Below are 15359 nucleotides of genomic sequence, written 5' to 3'. Positions count from 1 at the left end.
CTCTCTCTCTCTCTCTCTCTCTCTCTCTCTCTCTCTCTCTCTCTCTCTCTCTCACACACACACACACACACACACACATTCACAGTACTAGATAAAGTTAAGGGTCATACTGTCATCCACCCAAAAAAAAAAAAAGTCCATTGTAGAGATTTAGAATTGCAGACCCAGACAGTAGAGACCCATTACTCATATATCAAGCTGCTAGATCCGGTTCCAGCAACTCTCTGGGTTGGAAGGTGAAGGCTGGTGAAGATGTAGGTAAGACAAAAGTCAGGTGGAGGCTGAGACTCTCACTCACAGGATTGAATCTTAGAGACTGTAGCACAGGGTGACCTTGGATGGCAGACATTGATGGAGACAAGGGGCCAGGCAGAGAGAATCAGAGAGGTTAATCTGTGACCCTGGACACCCTGTATGGCTTCTCAGCTTCTATTACCCGCTTTCTCCTCGTCTCTGTCTCTCCCCGTGTTTCTGCTGTTCTGTCTTGAATGATTCGTAGTCCTGATTCCCCACACAGTGTCCTCATTGCTGTGAAGACCGCAGCACTGACTGTGTTGTTCTCACGGGATGAATTCTGGAAGATTCCAGTTTGGTGTAGGTATGATCCTTGTCACAAGGATTTTTATGAGAATATGTTTCTGTTGAGTGTAGAGTTGTAATGGATGCTGACAGCCTGTGCCTGGTCAGTGTAACATGTTAAGTATTTTCCAGGGATGGTGTCAGCTCACACACGGAGCTCCGTGAGGAGCCTTCTGATCTGAAATCAGACATTTCACATCTTTCCCAGTCTGTTGCAAATAACTAGCTGTGTGGTAATTCTCCTTTATGTTTCATCCCTCTTTTCTACCTCTCCCTCCTTCTTTCCTTCTGCTTTCCTTTCCTCCTTCTTCCCCTCTTTCTCTTCCTCCTCTTCTTTCTTTTTGGGACAAAATCTCTCACTGATTTAGCTATACTGGTTGGCTAACACGTTCCAGGAATCAGTCCGTCTCCCCTCGCTAGCAGATAGGCATTGCCCTACCTGGCTTTTAAGTGGGTGCTGGGGACTTGAACATAGGTCCTTGCACTTGCACAGTGAGCACTTTATTGACTGAGTCATCTAGCCTAGATCCTCATATTTTGAAAATTTTTGGTTTTAAGTATATTCAAAATTTTCTACCTAGTTTCTTCTGGCCTTGCTTCATGTTTTCATGTTCAGTATTGTTAATATCTTGTCCTATCTCCTTCAGTATACTTACTGGGACAGTTCTTTTTTAAAGATTTTTAAATGATTTATTTATTTTTATTTTATATGTATTGATATTTTTCCTCATGCATGTCAGATCCTGTGTAACTGGAATTACAGACAGTTGTGAGCTGCCATGCAGGTGCTGGGAATTGAACCTGGGTCCTCTGGAAGAGCAGCTAGTGCTCTTATCTGTAAGTCATCTCTCCAGTCCCTCATTAGGACATTTCTAACTCAACGTGGAATCCAACTTAAATATTTTTAGTCATCAGATGACCCTTCACACACCTATGTTACAGTCACCAAGACTGCTGGATTTCCACTGGCTCCCCAGCCCCTGTGATCTCCATTAAAAAAGGATTCATCTGAGATGCACAGAGCTTTGTGTAGAAGACAGTTTATTGCAGAGAGAGACACTCAAAGATGAGTACAGTCTATGTCCTGGTCTACACTTTAGACAGGCTTGACCCTGTTCCTAAAGCCACTAGAACAGGCAGCTTTTCCTGTGGGACTTTCTTTTGTCTGTGTGTCTCACAGGCCCAGTTGGACAGAACAGTGGAGCATCCGTGCTCTTTCTCAGCCTCCTCTTAGGGTGTAATATCACTGAGTTTCAGCTCCTGGAGTAGCTCAGGACACCACATCCTATCCCAGGCCACAGTTTTGACTCAGACCCTGTCCTCCTGACCAGTAATTAAAGTCCTGAAGCCCATGCTCTGGGTTTCATGGGTTGCTGACTGCGAGGGATGGATTCAGCCACACCCAGTGTCCTCAGCATCAGCTTCGGTCTCAAAGTCTGTCACCAGGAGGCCTCAGGGCCCCCACCCTGGTGGAGGCTCCCAATCTATGCTGCTTTCTCCATCAATGGGATTACCAGCAGTATCTCACAAAGTCCTCAGATCCTGCCAGCCTTCAAGATGTTGACAGCACAATTCCATTCTCCCTAGGAGAACTGGAGTTCACTAAGCTGTGTCACTCCTCAGCCTAACCCTGTGTACAGTCCCATGTAGTCCCATGTGCCCAGAGATACCCTACCTCCCCAGCTATGGTCTCTCTATGTCCCTATGACACACTCTATGGTCTCCTGTGTCCAGGATGGGATGCTGGGTGTCTCTCTACCCTGTAGACTTAGGGTGAGATTGTTTCTTGCCCAAGGGTGTGAAGAAGCAGCAATGGAGTGGCCACCATATCTCCAGTAAGTGCAGGTCTGTCCCCATACCTGCACTTTCTTCCACATGCCCCCTCCCTGGTCAACAGATCAATGATGTCATCAGACTTACTGCCTTCCTCACTCCTCCCCCTTCTCTTCCTTTCCCACTCCTTTCTTTTCCCTCTCCTCCCCTTCCTCTCCTTTCCCTCTCCCCCATATTATCCTCTCTCCCCCCCATTTACCTCCTTTTTCTCATCCCTCCTTTCTTCTCTCCTCCTCTTCCTCGCTCTTTCTTCCTTCATCCCTTGAACAGTAGAAGATTCCCCAAGAGGCCTTGGTGCTCAACCACGAGAAAATCCTAACTTGAGTCCCTCCTGAGACAATTCTGGATGCCCCAGACTTCCTTGCCTGAGGAGTCTCAGTCCACTGGAGCCCTGGATATCAGTAGCAGTTTGTGTTGACGGAGTGACTGTAAATGTGAATGTGGATTTGGGTATCTGGGGTCCTGGGCTATGCCCTGCAGACCCTGGAGATGGACAGCATGTCGGTCATGTATTTGTATTTGAGTACAGAGGACAGGAGTACAGAGCCCAGCGAGCACCCTGCATGCCAGGCTTGGTCAGCTGCTGTGGGTTGAAGCACTCTGGACATGTCCTCACACATCATTGTCCATAGAAGCCACTGGACAAGTGGTGACAGTGGTAAGGTTTGCCTCTCTACTCCACAGTCCATCTGAGAGCTTGTCTCAGGATCTCTCTCTGTTCCCTGTCATGGTCTTCACCCATGACACACCCTAGCTCCACATCTGTGACTGAGAGTCCCTCTGTTAATTGTGGCTTGTTGTCACCAACAAAGTTGTCACCACAAAGTGAATAAGCTTCCCCACTCTGTGGTTTCCCCTCCCTTGCGCCAGACCTGTGACATGGAGTGACCTCCTTCCTCTGCTCACAATTTACTTAGGCATCCTGTCGTCTCCAGAAAAATGAGGGTGACGTTTTCGCACCACCCCACTATGTACCCCGTTGCATGGGCCTCGGATCTTGCTCGGGGCTCCATGGACTTGCCACTGTGTGTCTCTGTCCCATCTCCGGTGATCCCCTTCTGCCGTCTTTGCCATGCACACATGCCAAGGCCACCACCACCTCCTTCTGCTTGAGCAGTTTTCAGACCTGCCATGCTCTTGAGATGGGGTAAGCACATGCAACCCTCTGAGACCTGCTGAACCAAATGTCTCTGCTCCTCTCTTCCACTAAGCACTTGTGTTGAGAAAATCAGGAGACTGCATTCTGCTGGCTGAGTCCTGGGCACCCAAATGCCTCGAGCCCAGAAAAGGGGAACAGTGCAGAATGTGGAACGGTGGTTGTCAGTTTCGTAGGGAAGGCACAGGGACCTCAAGGGTTGTTCTTAATGTTGGCCTTGATCTAGCTCATGTGTGCTGACACTTTAGTGAATAAGCTAGACTTCCTAGGATAGTCACTGGGCTCACCACCCCATGATGTAATTCCTTGGAGCATCCTATCACAGATGAGTGAGCCTCCAGAGTCACCCTGAGGGAAGAAGGCATGGAGGTGGAGTGAGAGAACAGCCCACTTTCTGTCTGGGGTGACCCACCCCTCACACTTAACCACCAACAGATTACTGATTGCAACTTCGCAGTTTGCCTTCCAGAAGAAGGCAGGATAGCATCTCAAAGGGGACATAGCCTGGAGCCCTGGGCAAAGAGGAAGGGAAACAGATTTAGCTCCTGTATTGAAGGCAATGTCCTCATGTCAGTAGTGGGGGGGTGCGGGGGGGGACAGAAGGCAGGGTCCCCAGCTCGGCATAGGGGAATAGAGGTGCCATTTCCTCTGGGGGTCATCTCACGGCTGCATTCCCATGAACTTTTTCTAGGATAGCTACCTCATAGCCAGGACTGTGAGCAGGGGCTGGGAAAGGCCAGCTCTGACATTAGAGGGGATGATTGGAGGCAATGCAAGGCGAGACTGTGGCAAACACCTGAGAGGAAGGCAGTGGGGTAAGACCAGATGAAGATAAGATCTGGCTGGCGTCTTCACACAGCTCAAGCCCAAGACAAGCCCTCCTCCTTCACCCTTCCTGCAGCCTGATCTCATGGACACCAGATGGCACTCGAGAACAATGTCAGCCTGGCCCTGCTCAGTCCAGCACCGCCCACAGCCAGCTTCTAACACACCATAGAATAAAAGTATCCCATGTGACCCTGCTGAGGCCCTGCAGAAAGCAACCTTCTGTGTGCTCTGAGCCCCATTCACACTCTGTCTGCTGACACTTATTTAGTCACAAGGTCCTTGATTGTCCCCCAAGCCCTCCAGCTTCTCTCCCCTGGGGACCTGGTACTTGCTTTCCCCTAATTCCATAGGGTACACCCGTCTCCCCTATGTCAGGTGCTGCCTCTTCTGACCTTGCATACAACATTCCCTCCTACCACGAGTGACCCTCCCAGGCCTCCCAAGCCTCATGCCTGCCCCATGGCTCCTTATGACGTTCTACCCCATTATGGCTGAGTTGTGCTTCCTGCTTATGGCTGCCCCTTTCTGTGGAGCTGTGTTCTCTCCGTCAAAACTTCCCTTCCTGGCATGAGCAAGGGGATTCAGGAGGCCCCTCAGGAGGGGAGACTCTTGAGTGGAGCTGCAGGGGACTCGGGAGGTGCAGATTTTCTAAGTGGTCACCTATGCTGGGGCAGGCTTTTTGGTGATACAGTTGCCTTCTATGCCCCTGAGGCTAACCCAACAACCCATGAGCTCTCCAAGATGGATGGAATAGTGTGTTGTCTTCTCTGTGCCGAGTAGAAACAGTTGCCCCAGGAAGAGCAGTGCAACATTCCCAACCCCCATAATGGTTCCCTGTGTGGGAGGGGCTGCTCTGTGCTCCTATTGGCTGAGCAGGGTCTAGGATGGTCAGAGGCACATAGGAGATACATAAGAAAAGGCGTCTGTAGGTTGAGAAGCCTAGATGTGGAAGAGTGAGAGACAGGGTGCCTTGGGAGGAAGGGACAGGACTGGAGCAGAGGAGGCTTTGACACACTGAAGGGGGGAGGGGGAGCTGACGGGCTACAGTGTCTGAGCAGCTGAGGAGATGCTGGCCGGGCCTCAGCCCAGAATCAGTTTCCTTCACTCTTGTTGTCTCAGCATCCTAGGGCTTGGGACTGCTCACCATGCAGGTATCTTTGCCGCCTTCCTGGTGCCCAGCACACAACATGAATTCTGTCACCCTCTGTGAGTAAGCCTTCTTACAGACGTCATTGGACATGAGGTTGGGATCCACACACTGCAGCGTCCTCGCCCTGACAGCTGTAGGCCAAGAGAACACAACCATGGTAGATTTACAGCAGCCAGGCTCCCCAGCCTTTCCATCCAGGACTGAATTCCGGCTCCAGGTTCCAGGGTCTGACCCAGGCATACACTTACCTGGCCTGGTGCTGCCTCAGCCAGATGCCAGGCAACGGCTCCCCAGCTTCGGCTCCTCGGTGGGCAGGCTCATCATGCTCACAGCCTCTGTGATGTCGGCCGGCTCACTCGGCTGAAGCAGCATCAGGTCGTGACTGCTGTCAGCATCCCAGCTGAGAAATGTGAGCTTTCGGAGGCTCATGTTGTAGAGTGAGTGTGGGATGGAGCGTCGGACAGAGACATACTGACCTGCATCTTCATCAGCACTCAGGCTGTGTTGATCCAGCCTCACCTTGCTTTTGCTAGGGAGGAAGCAGAGATGAGGGAGGAAAAGCAGGCAAGGGATCTGGGCAAAAGGGAGAAAGAGGAGAAATAGATGGGGAAAGAGAGCGTGGAAAGCAGAGATAGCAAGAAAGTGCTGGAGGGAGAGGGAGTGAAAGACAGACACAGAATGGGAAAGACAGGAGTGCCAGGGTGTGGGATGGCTCAGTCGGTAATGAGCTTGCTGCACTAGTGGGAGCACCTGATGCACTAGTGGGAGCACCTGACTTTGGACCTTCTGAACGGAGCTGCCAATCAGGTTGAGTGGCACATGCCTGCAATTCCCACACTGAGGACACAGGAACATGGCGATCTCTAGAGCTTCTTGGCACCCAGTTATGCTGAATATTTGAGCTCCTGTCTCAAAAAATAGGGGCAGAAGATGGCTGGAGAGATGATGGCTCAGTGGTTAAGAGCACTGACTACTTTATCACAGGACCTGGGTTCGATTCCCAGCACAAACATGCTGGCTCACAACTGTCTGTAACTCTAGTTCATGGTGCACAGACACACACCAACAAGCAAAACACTCACACACAGGCTTTTTTTTATTTAAGATGATAAAAAAAAAAAGAGGCAGTGAAGGGGCTCAGTGGGTAGGGGCACTTGCAGTCAAGCCGTGTGACCTGAGTTCAATCCCAGGTCCTCCGTGGTGGAGGGAGGGAACTGACTCCTGCAGGCTATCTCATGACCTCCAAGCTCATGCAATGTCATAAATGCTCACACATACACACACTCACGCACTCACACACACAAAGCAAATAAATGCGATAAATCAAGTGACAGATCATAAGCTGGAGAGTGAGAGAGGAAGATGGCTGACATCTGTTCCTGGCCTCCATACACACACGCACGCTCACACACACGCACCAACAGTACACACACATGCACCACACGCACATGACTAAAACAAGAGAACTGCAAAGGAAACGGAGGGAAGGAGTAGCGTGGAGCACCACAGGAAAGCACATGGGAGCACGTGGGAGCAGCAAGTACATGGGATGAGAAGAGAGGAAAAGGGAATGGGGACACACGAGAGGCAGAGACAAATAGAGGAAGTGGGCAAGTGAGGCAGGAGGTAAAGAGAGAAAGAGAAATGGAACAGAGATGGGGCAGGGTTGAGAGCCACTCAGGTGCACTAGGCTAGCCTCAGCTAGCCTGGCCCACGGGACATGGTCACAGCCCAAGCTTTCTCCCAGTACCCTGTCCTCACTCTGTACTCATCATGCTGCCCTGATGCAGGCCAGCCCAGCCTCTGCCTGTATGTCCCCAGAGTGGACGTGTCCAGTGCCAGGTTGGTCTGGGAAAGCTGAGGACCTTCCCTCACACACACATATGGGGGCCACCCCTTCCGGTCCACCAGATCTCACTTAATCCAGTTCTTCAGTGTGGTCAGCAGTGATGGCGGACAGAGAGTGAGACCCACACCCAGAGAGAGCTGGGCAGAGATCTAGAGGGGGAGACACATAGTGACACATGGTCATAGAGACACCCAGAGGAGGACAGAGATAGGTGGGACACACAGACGGGGACTCAGGGTAGGAGAGACCAAAACACAGTCTCACATAGTCAATCAAAGAGCAGGATCCCCAAGAGAGAGCGAGACAGGAACATGGGGAGACATGAGGAGAGACTCAGGTGGTCATGGAGTGGTAGTGGTCCAGCCTACCCACCACTCTGTCCTTCTGGACCAGCACCAACCTTCATCCCTCACACCTATACCTCCCATGAGGTCATCTGAGGAAGAGGGTGGCATACTCTTCCTTGAAGAATAGATGACACCATCACCTCCATTTCCCTTTCCTACTAATGTGTTGGGGAGGAGGACCCAGGGCCCCTAGCATGCAGGCAAGTGCTCTGACCATGAGCCACACCCCAGCCCATCCTACCTGCCAATGCAGTGGGCAGCTATGAATACCCACTGGGGTTGGACCAGGACACCCCCACACACAGCCTTGTTATAATGATACACAGCCACCTGCCAGGGTTGGGGATGTCTCTCGCACTCCCAGCCTCCAATGATCCTGGGCTGGGCGAAGGAAAGGGTACCTGTAGAAGGGAGTGCTGGGTAGGACCCAGGGTTGACATGGAAAAGGGACTGGGAAGGAAAGCTTTCCTGTGGGTGTGAAGGGCCATGGGGCAGAGGATCAGGAGGGAGGTCAGGTTAAGGGGCGCTAGAATGGACTGGATTTCAGGGCTGACACCTGGCTTGCTGAGTGGTAGCTTGCCCTAACCAAGGAGACATTAGACTCTGAGCACAAAGCTGACCCTAGACGGCAGACTGGGAGACAGCAGAGTGTCAAGTCTGGGGCTGCATGGGCTCCAGGGAGTGAGAAGGGTATGGGCTGGGGGCTGGTGGAAACTCTGTTCTCAGGAACAGAGAGTTTCCCAAATGGAGATGGGCTCCCATAGGTGAGGTCTGTTTGTTAGGAAAGAATCCTGTGTGGGGTTGAGGGAACGTAGTGGGAAAGGGTGGGGTCTTTTCAGTTTGCAAATTTGACCCTGGAATGAGTTCTAGAAGAGCCCCTAAAACCCCCCTCAGAAAGGTAAGGTGGAGGCAGAATAAGAAGAAAATTCAAAAACTCCAATTCCGGACTGTAGCAAGCAGGGGCTATTTGTGTAGTCTTTGACTAGCTCTCTTAGTTATATGATAAAACAGGGTGTGTCATGGGAATCTGTGTTCCCAGCAAAGGACCTGGGGGACAGAAGTCAAGACGGAGAGCATAGGGTGACTGACAGTAGTGGCTGCATGAGAGTGACAGTAATACTGTGGTTGGGCTAAGGGGTGCTGGAAGGCAGAGCGACGTCCTCCAATGAAGGATTCTGAATCGCACCATGACAGACAGAGATGACCCAGGATCTGTGCCTGCGGTAAAGTGGCTGGAGGCAGGGAGTGGACTGGACATTCTAGGACATCAAGATAGAAAACAGGGAGCAGGAAGGTCTAGGCAGCATGGAGGGGTTGAGATGGGGAGTCAGGGTGGCACCACAAGAAATAAGAACCCCAGTCCCTGGTCCTAGGAAAGCCGTGGGCTGGAGAATGAAGCTGAGCTGCTGGTATGGGAGGGAGGACTTATGGGGGTGAAGAAGGGAGGGGTCTGATCTCCTTCTCTTCCTGTGAATCCCTCAACTTCTCACCACACTCCTCCAGAGACAGGATGAGGCACAGAACCAGGAACCACATGGTGACAGGTGACGAGCTTGGAGCTGAGCGGACTCTGCAAGGCCTTATATATAAAGCCCTTATCCCTCCACACTCCCACCCTGCTCTGCTGACTCTGAGCCACGCCTCTAAGTCTGTGAGCTGGATGCTGGCACCAAGGCCAGCAGCTGAGCATGAGAACCCATATCTCCTTGTTCTGTTGACACTGGATGGATTCCTGACTGGGGAAGGGCCCATGGGCAGGGAAGCTTCATCAGGGAAGCTAGAGGTTCAGGAAAGGATGACAGGATCAGGGACATGACTGGCTCTCAATCAAAGTTTCCTTACATAGACCCCAATAAAATCCTCGCTCCCAAGTTTCAGTGGTCAGTCTAATCTATGCCAATGATCCCTTTGCCCCTCTGAGGCCAAGACTAACTCTCCAAACCTCTGAATATTTATGTCTTTTTAATTGTGTGTGTGTGTGTGTGTGTGTGTGTGTGTGTGTGTGTGTGTGTGTAAGTATCTGCTGATGTATTTGCATCTGTGCATAAGATGGAAGCCAGGAGAGTCCAGGATGTCCCTCACAATCAGTATCCACCTTACTCCCTTGAGACAAGGTCTCTCTGAAACAACCAGGAGCTCAGCTGGTGGTTAACAAGACCCAGCGACTGTCCTGTCTCCACACCCTACAACAAAGGGGTTTCAGGAGTGTGTGACAGGGCTCACTTTTTTAAAAACAAGGGTTGTTGAGATTGGAACTCAGATCTTCATGCTTGCACGCTGAGCACTTTGTTCCTAGCCCCAGTGCCCAGCTTCTCATGGAGCTGAAACAGTCTCAGAACTCAACCTTCTGGCTCCCACCCTCACATATGCAGATGTGCACTTCCCTTGTCCCAGTGCTCCTCCTCCTCATGCTTCACAGATGCTCCTGCCCACAGCCTCCAATCAGGAGACAGGGGTCTCCATGGCCGAGCCTGCAGCATGTCAGAGTCCATCTTCGTGGAAAGGATGGGGGATTGCTGACCTCCCAAAGCACCCTCTGTTCCCACACACTCTCCACAGACTGCCATACTCTCTCAGGACAAGAGGGAACATATGAAAGACCCAGGGTCTTCTCAGTACATCACAAAGACCCTGAGTTCATATTTGGTTAGATTCAAAATTGCATTGATGTGCTACTGGAGAATCAGAACAAAAGCCTGACCACCGCCATGGTTAACTCTCCCCGACTGCACCCTTGTCTTCCATTGTCCCCATTCCCCAGCCTCTGTCCTCAACCTGCTCAGCATTTGAAGTGCTCAGAGGAATCCAAACCAACACATCCTGATGATTAATGGACCCACGGTTGTCACCAAGAGTCCCTCTCAGGTAGGACTGCAGAGGAGTTCTCGCCCCACCTTTATCTCCACTCTGGCATGAGTTACTAGGCCTTGTCCTAGACATGGCTGAGACTCTGGAATGTCAGCAGAGCACAACATATTTTAGAGACCTAGAAGGCCAATGAAGGTGGATGATGCCCTAAAGGCAGGCTCTTTCTACCTTCCTCCAGAAACCACAGAGTCCATCTCTGAGAGCCTGACCTGCTCAAGCTCCCTTTCAACCAGGTTCCCCTGGCTCACAGGATGCTTGTCTGACCCAGATCTCAGGGAGCATCACACAAACTGTCCCTAGAAATGGATGCAAATGAGCTCACAGTGTGACCCTGGCCTGGGAAAGGGGTGAGGGCTATTCACCATGCCACACACTCCTGAAACCTCGTTGTTGTAGGGTGTGGAGACAGGACAGTCGCTGGGTCTTGTTAACCACCAGCTGAGCTCCTGGTTGTTTCAGAGAGACCTTGTCTCAAGGGAGTAAGGTGGATACTGATTGTGAGGGACATCCTGGACTCTCCTGGCTTCCATCTTATGCACAGATGCAAATACATCAGCAGATACTTTCACACACACATGTGTCAAGACAGTGGCTGTAGACCTCACAGTCTGGTTTCTGAATGAAGTGGGATAACCCCCAAACACCTAGGGCTTCTCACATGGCTCACTGTACTATCTCTGGAGCACCCCACAGAGACATGGGAAGAAGAAGAGACCATGGAAGGGGCACAACCTGTTTCTGCATCTCTGGAAACCTGGAGGTCCCATGCTCTTCCCTGAGAACCTGCACCTGAGAACTGTTCCTGCCTCTCAGGGATGTTGAGCCCTCCAGACACACACAGCTGCAACACGGCCTCTCGGGTTTCACATCTCCTTCCAAGGATGCAGGGATCCTGGACACTGGATGAGATCTTCCCATCTCAGTATTGATGAGGTGATGTCTCTCCAGTCTCTCCCTCAGGAGCCTCACTCAGGTGCCAGACCTACACCCTCCTCTCCCAAGCCTGACCTCAGCCTCTTCCTCGTTCAGAACCCAGCCTTCCTGCCCTTCCAGTCCCACCCAGGGTCCTCAACTCAGCCAAACCCCAGAGATTCTAACCCTGTTTTTCTCTGGACTGACAATAGGCTGCTGTAGACAGTGTCAGGACCTGGACCTGCAGCCTTGGTTGCCAAGGAAATGAGGAATGTAGCTGACAGGTATTTCATGACACACTGAGGTGCCCTGCAGCTGGGAGAGGCCAGAGCAAAGTTCTGAGGAGACAGGAGTATGCTAAGTCTCTTGCAGCCAGGCCATCCCTCTGCCTCCTCCCAGGCTGCCCTTCAAGGATACGTGTCTAGCAGGCAGCCTCCTGCGATGGCATCTCTGGAGATCAGCTTTGCTTGCTGTCCTAGTAGTGAAGGTTCTGTCCCTCTTACAACCAACTTCTTTACTGCTTAGGACAGTAAATATTGTCTGTGGCGCTATATCTGTTTTCAGCATAGGCTAATAAAGATAACATGGTCACAGAAAGGAAGACTGACTGTTCTTCCACAGGGTTTCTTATGTACTTAGAAGTATTGTGTTTATTTTAGGGTTTGGAGTGTGTGTGTGTGTGTGTGTGTGTGTGTGTGTGTGTGTGTGTGTGTGTGTGAGTTTCTGTGTGTGTTTGTGCACGAGAGCACACATGTATTTAAATTTTTATTTTTGCAAGGTTAGGAATTGAATCTAAGAATTTTCCTGTGTATGGAAGCATTCTACCACTGAGCCACAGTCCCAGACCATCCCTGGTGGATTCTAGGCAGGTGTTTTAAACCTGAGTTACTCCTCCAGCTCCTCATTTGAATATTCTAAGTATCAGCTCAACCACTGAGCCATACTGCAGGCCCTCTCTGAGGGATCCTATGCAGACTCTACCACTGAGCCACACTCTCAACCCCTAACTAAGGGGTGTGAGTTAACACTAACCAAAGGCCTCTAAAACTGAGCCATCACTGCAGCCTATCACTAAGGGATTCTAATTAGGGGCTCTAACACTGGGCCATCTCCCTAGCCCTCCCCACAGCTTTCAGTACAAGGTCTCTCACTGAGCCTGGACCTTGCCCAATTTTTTACATGAGTTGTAGGAATTAAAACTCAGGTCTTTGTGACTGCAAGTGTACTGGCTGGTTTTGTGTGTCAACTTGACACAAGTTGGAGTCATCAGAGAAAGGGCCCTCCTTTAAGGAAATGCCTCCATGAGACCCAACTGTAAGGCAATTTCTCAATTAATGATCAATAGGGAAGGACCTAGCCCATTGGGATGGTGCCATCCATGGGCTGGTGGCTCCTGGGTTCTATAGATAGGTTTGCTGAGCAAGCAGCACCCCTTCATGGCCTCTGTGCCTTCTGCTTCCAGGTTCCTTTCTGTTCCTGTCCTGACTTCCTTTGGTGATGAACAGTGATGTGGAATTGTAAGCCAAATAAACCCTGTCCTTCCTGTGGACTTATATTTCTTAAAGCCTACTTTAATAAGTGTACTCAATCAAATGCTTTAACCTCCATTCGAGGCCACCACCCACCAGAGGTAGTGGAAGGGAAAGATTAATAGGGCAAAAAAAGGATGTGGACCTGTTTAGAAATAGTTCTCTGGTGCAAATCCAATCTGTGTTGTCAGGATATCAGCAGTTAAGTTCACACAAATCAGCAGTAGTAGCTCAATCCACTCACGGACACCATTTCCGAATCAGCAATGGCAGTTTGATCCAGAAGAAACCACAAGGCTCTGCCAATCTACCAAGTCGGAGCAAGTGTCAAGAAGCTGCCATGACACCACCACCTCCCCAACTTGCTTTTGTGTCCTGGTGTTTTGTCAACGCTATAGAAACCATAACTGAGACAGCAAGGCAGGCACTTTACCAACGAAGCATCGCCCCCCACCACGTAAGTGTTGGGTGCTGTGCAAGAGGAAGAACAAAACAGCCCAATCACCACGGCTGTGCCTCGGAGGGCAGAGCCCCAGGACTGCATGCTGTTGTGGAGTTTCACTCTGCTTGTTGCCTTCATGGTCATCACATCCCTCATAACCTATGACTTGTAGGAAAACTCTAAGGGGCTTCCAGGCCCTCACTGGCAGTGTCATTAGCCCTTACAATCGTGACTGATCTTTTTTAAGCATTGCTGTGGGAACAGAGTGATGATTCAACCTCTGTGGGACTGTAATGGCCCAGGGTTACAGAGGAAGGGTAGAGGAGACCTTTGACCCCAGATACCTCAGATGAAGATGGCAGGAGCTGGTTTTCTCCCTCCTCCCAACCTGATGTCACGAAGCTGGCTGCTCCACTATCAACCCTAGCAAGAATTTATTACCCTGACAGTGCTCAGGCTTCACTCCTTGTCCGACCTTATAACACACACACACACACACACACACACACACACACACACACACACCCTACAGCCCCGAGTAGCAGATGAAGCATCTTCCAATACCCCTGTTGTGGCCAATGGTGCACAGCCACACAAATCTTGCCCCAGAGACCCTGACCACCTCCCCAGCAACACAAATACCCCTTCCCCTCCCCCCCCATTAAACTGAACCAGTTCTCCGGAGGGAGCTGTTCCCGGGTAGGGGTGTTCTTTGCCCACACACTCACCACACTCAGTGCCAACCAATATCCTGCACCCAAACTTACCTGCCTAAGCTGCTCCACTCCAGCCCCAGCGTGCAACAGTCCTGGCTACCCCAAGAGGGAGACGTGGACATGGGCAGTAAACACCACCCTTAGACAAAACTTAGAGATGCAGATAGTTAGTAATGACCACCACCTTAGAAAGAATTTAGAAACGTAGATTGTTGGTATTGTTAGGGTAAGATATTTTTGCTAGTGGCTTTAACAGAAAATCTTGGGGAACAGTTTAAAGTTCAGGAAGGCACACTCTTGGTAACAGAGTGAGGGATTTTTTTTTAAACAGGTCAGGGAATAAGAAGAAGGTCAGCTCTGCTATGACCGGCTGGTGTGCCTCTCTTACTGGGCTGGGGATCAAGATGATGATCAATTTCCTGCAGCCATTTTTGCTCTCAGCTTTCTGATATGATTTAATAGAAAATAGCTAAGGAGTAGATGTGCCCCCGAGGAGTTAAAGTAAAACGTCTGATTTGTTTTCTAGTATAGAAGTTTCAATTTGTGATTCTTTTAAGAATTTTTTTTGTGAGGCTATGCCAGTGCCTGGCAAACACAGAAGTGGATGCTCACAGTCAGCTATTGGATGGAACACAGGGCCCCCAATGGAGGAGCTAGAGAAAGTACCCAAGGAATTAAAGGGATCTGCAACCCTATAGGTGGAATAACAATATGAACTAACCAGTACCCCCTGGAGCTCAGAGCTTGTGCCTCTAGCTGCATATGTAGCAGAAGATGGCCTAGTCAGTCATCATTGGGAAGAGAGGTCCCTTGGTCTTGCAAACTTTATATACCCCAGTACAGGGGAACACCAGGGCCAAGAAGTGGGAGTGGGTGGGTAGGGAAGTAGGGGAGAGGGTATGGGGAACTTTTGGGATAGCACTTGAAATGTAAATGAAGAAAATACCTAATTTTAAAAAAAGAATTTTTGTAAGATTACTTTTTAAGAAATTTATCTTATAATAATAATATATAAAAATATAAATAATAAAATGATTGACCTCTTCTTGAAACCACAAATTGCAGACTGCCAGTAAGAAAAACTGGCTGAGAAAAGTCTCTTGCTTGCTTATACTTTGTTAATCTATAACAAGTTGCTTGGATGCAAGTG

At 50.2% G+C, this 15359-nt stretch overlaps 1 protein-coding gene across 1 annotated transcript; it reads right to left on the bottom strand.

The window, feature by feature from the left end:
• Window positions 1–3790: 3790 nt before the first annotated feature.
• On the bottom strand, window positions 3791–9278 carry LOC110297501 (kallikrein-2-like). Its single transcript, XM_021166276.1, is given in 5 exon segments — window positions 3791–3916; window positions 5541–5677; window positions 5789–6075; window positions 7984–8143; window positions 9233–9278. Coding segments are annotated over 5 exon segments (756 nt in total).
• Window positions 9279–15359: the final 6081 nt, after the last annotated feature.

The sequence above is a fragment of the Mus caroli genome, chromosome 7 (genome assembly GCF_900094665.2).
Source record: "Mus caroli chromosome 7, CAROLI_EIJ_v1.1, whole genome shotgun sequence".
Classification (NCBI taxonomy): domain Eukaryota; kingdom Metazoa; phylum Chordata; class Mammalia; order Rodentia; family Muridae; genus Mus; species Mus caroli.
This window is presented reverse-complemented; position numbering and strand designations above follow the sequence as displayed.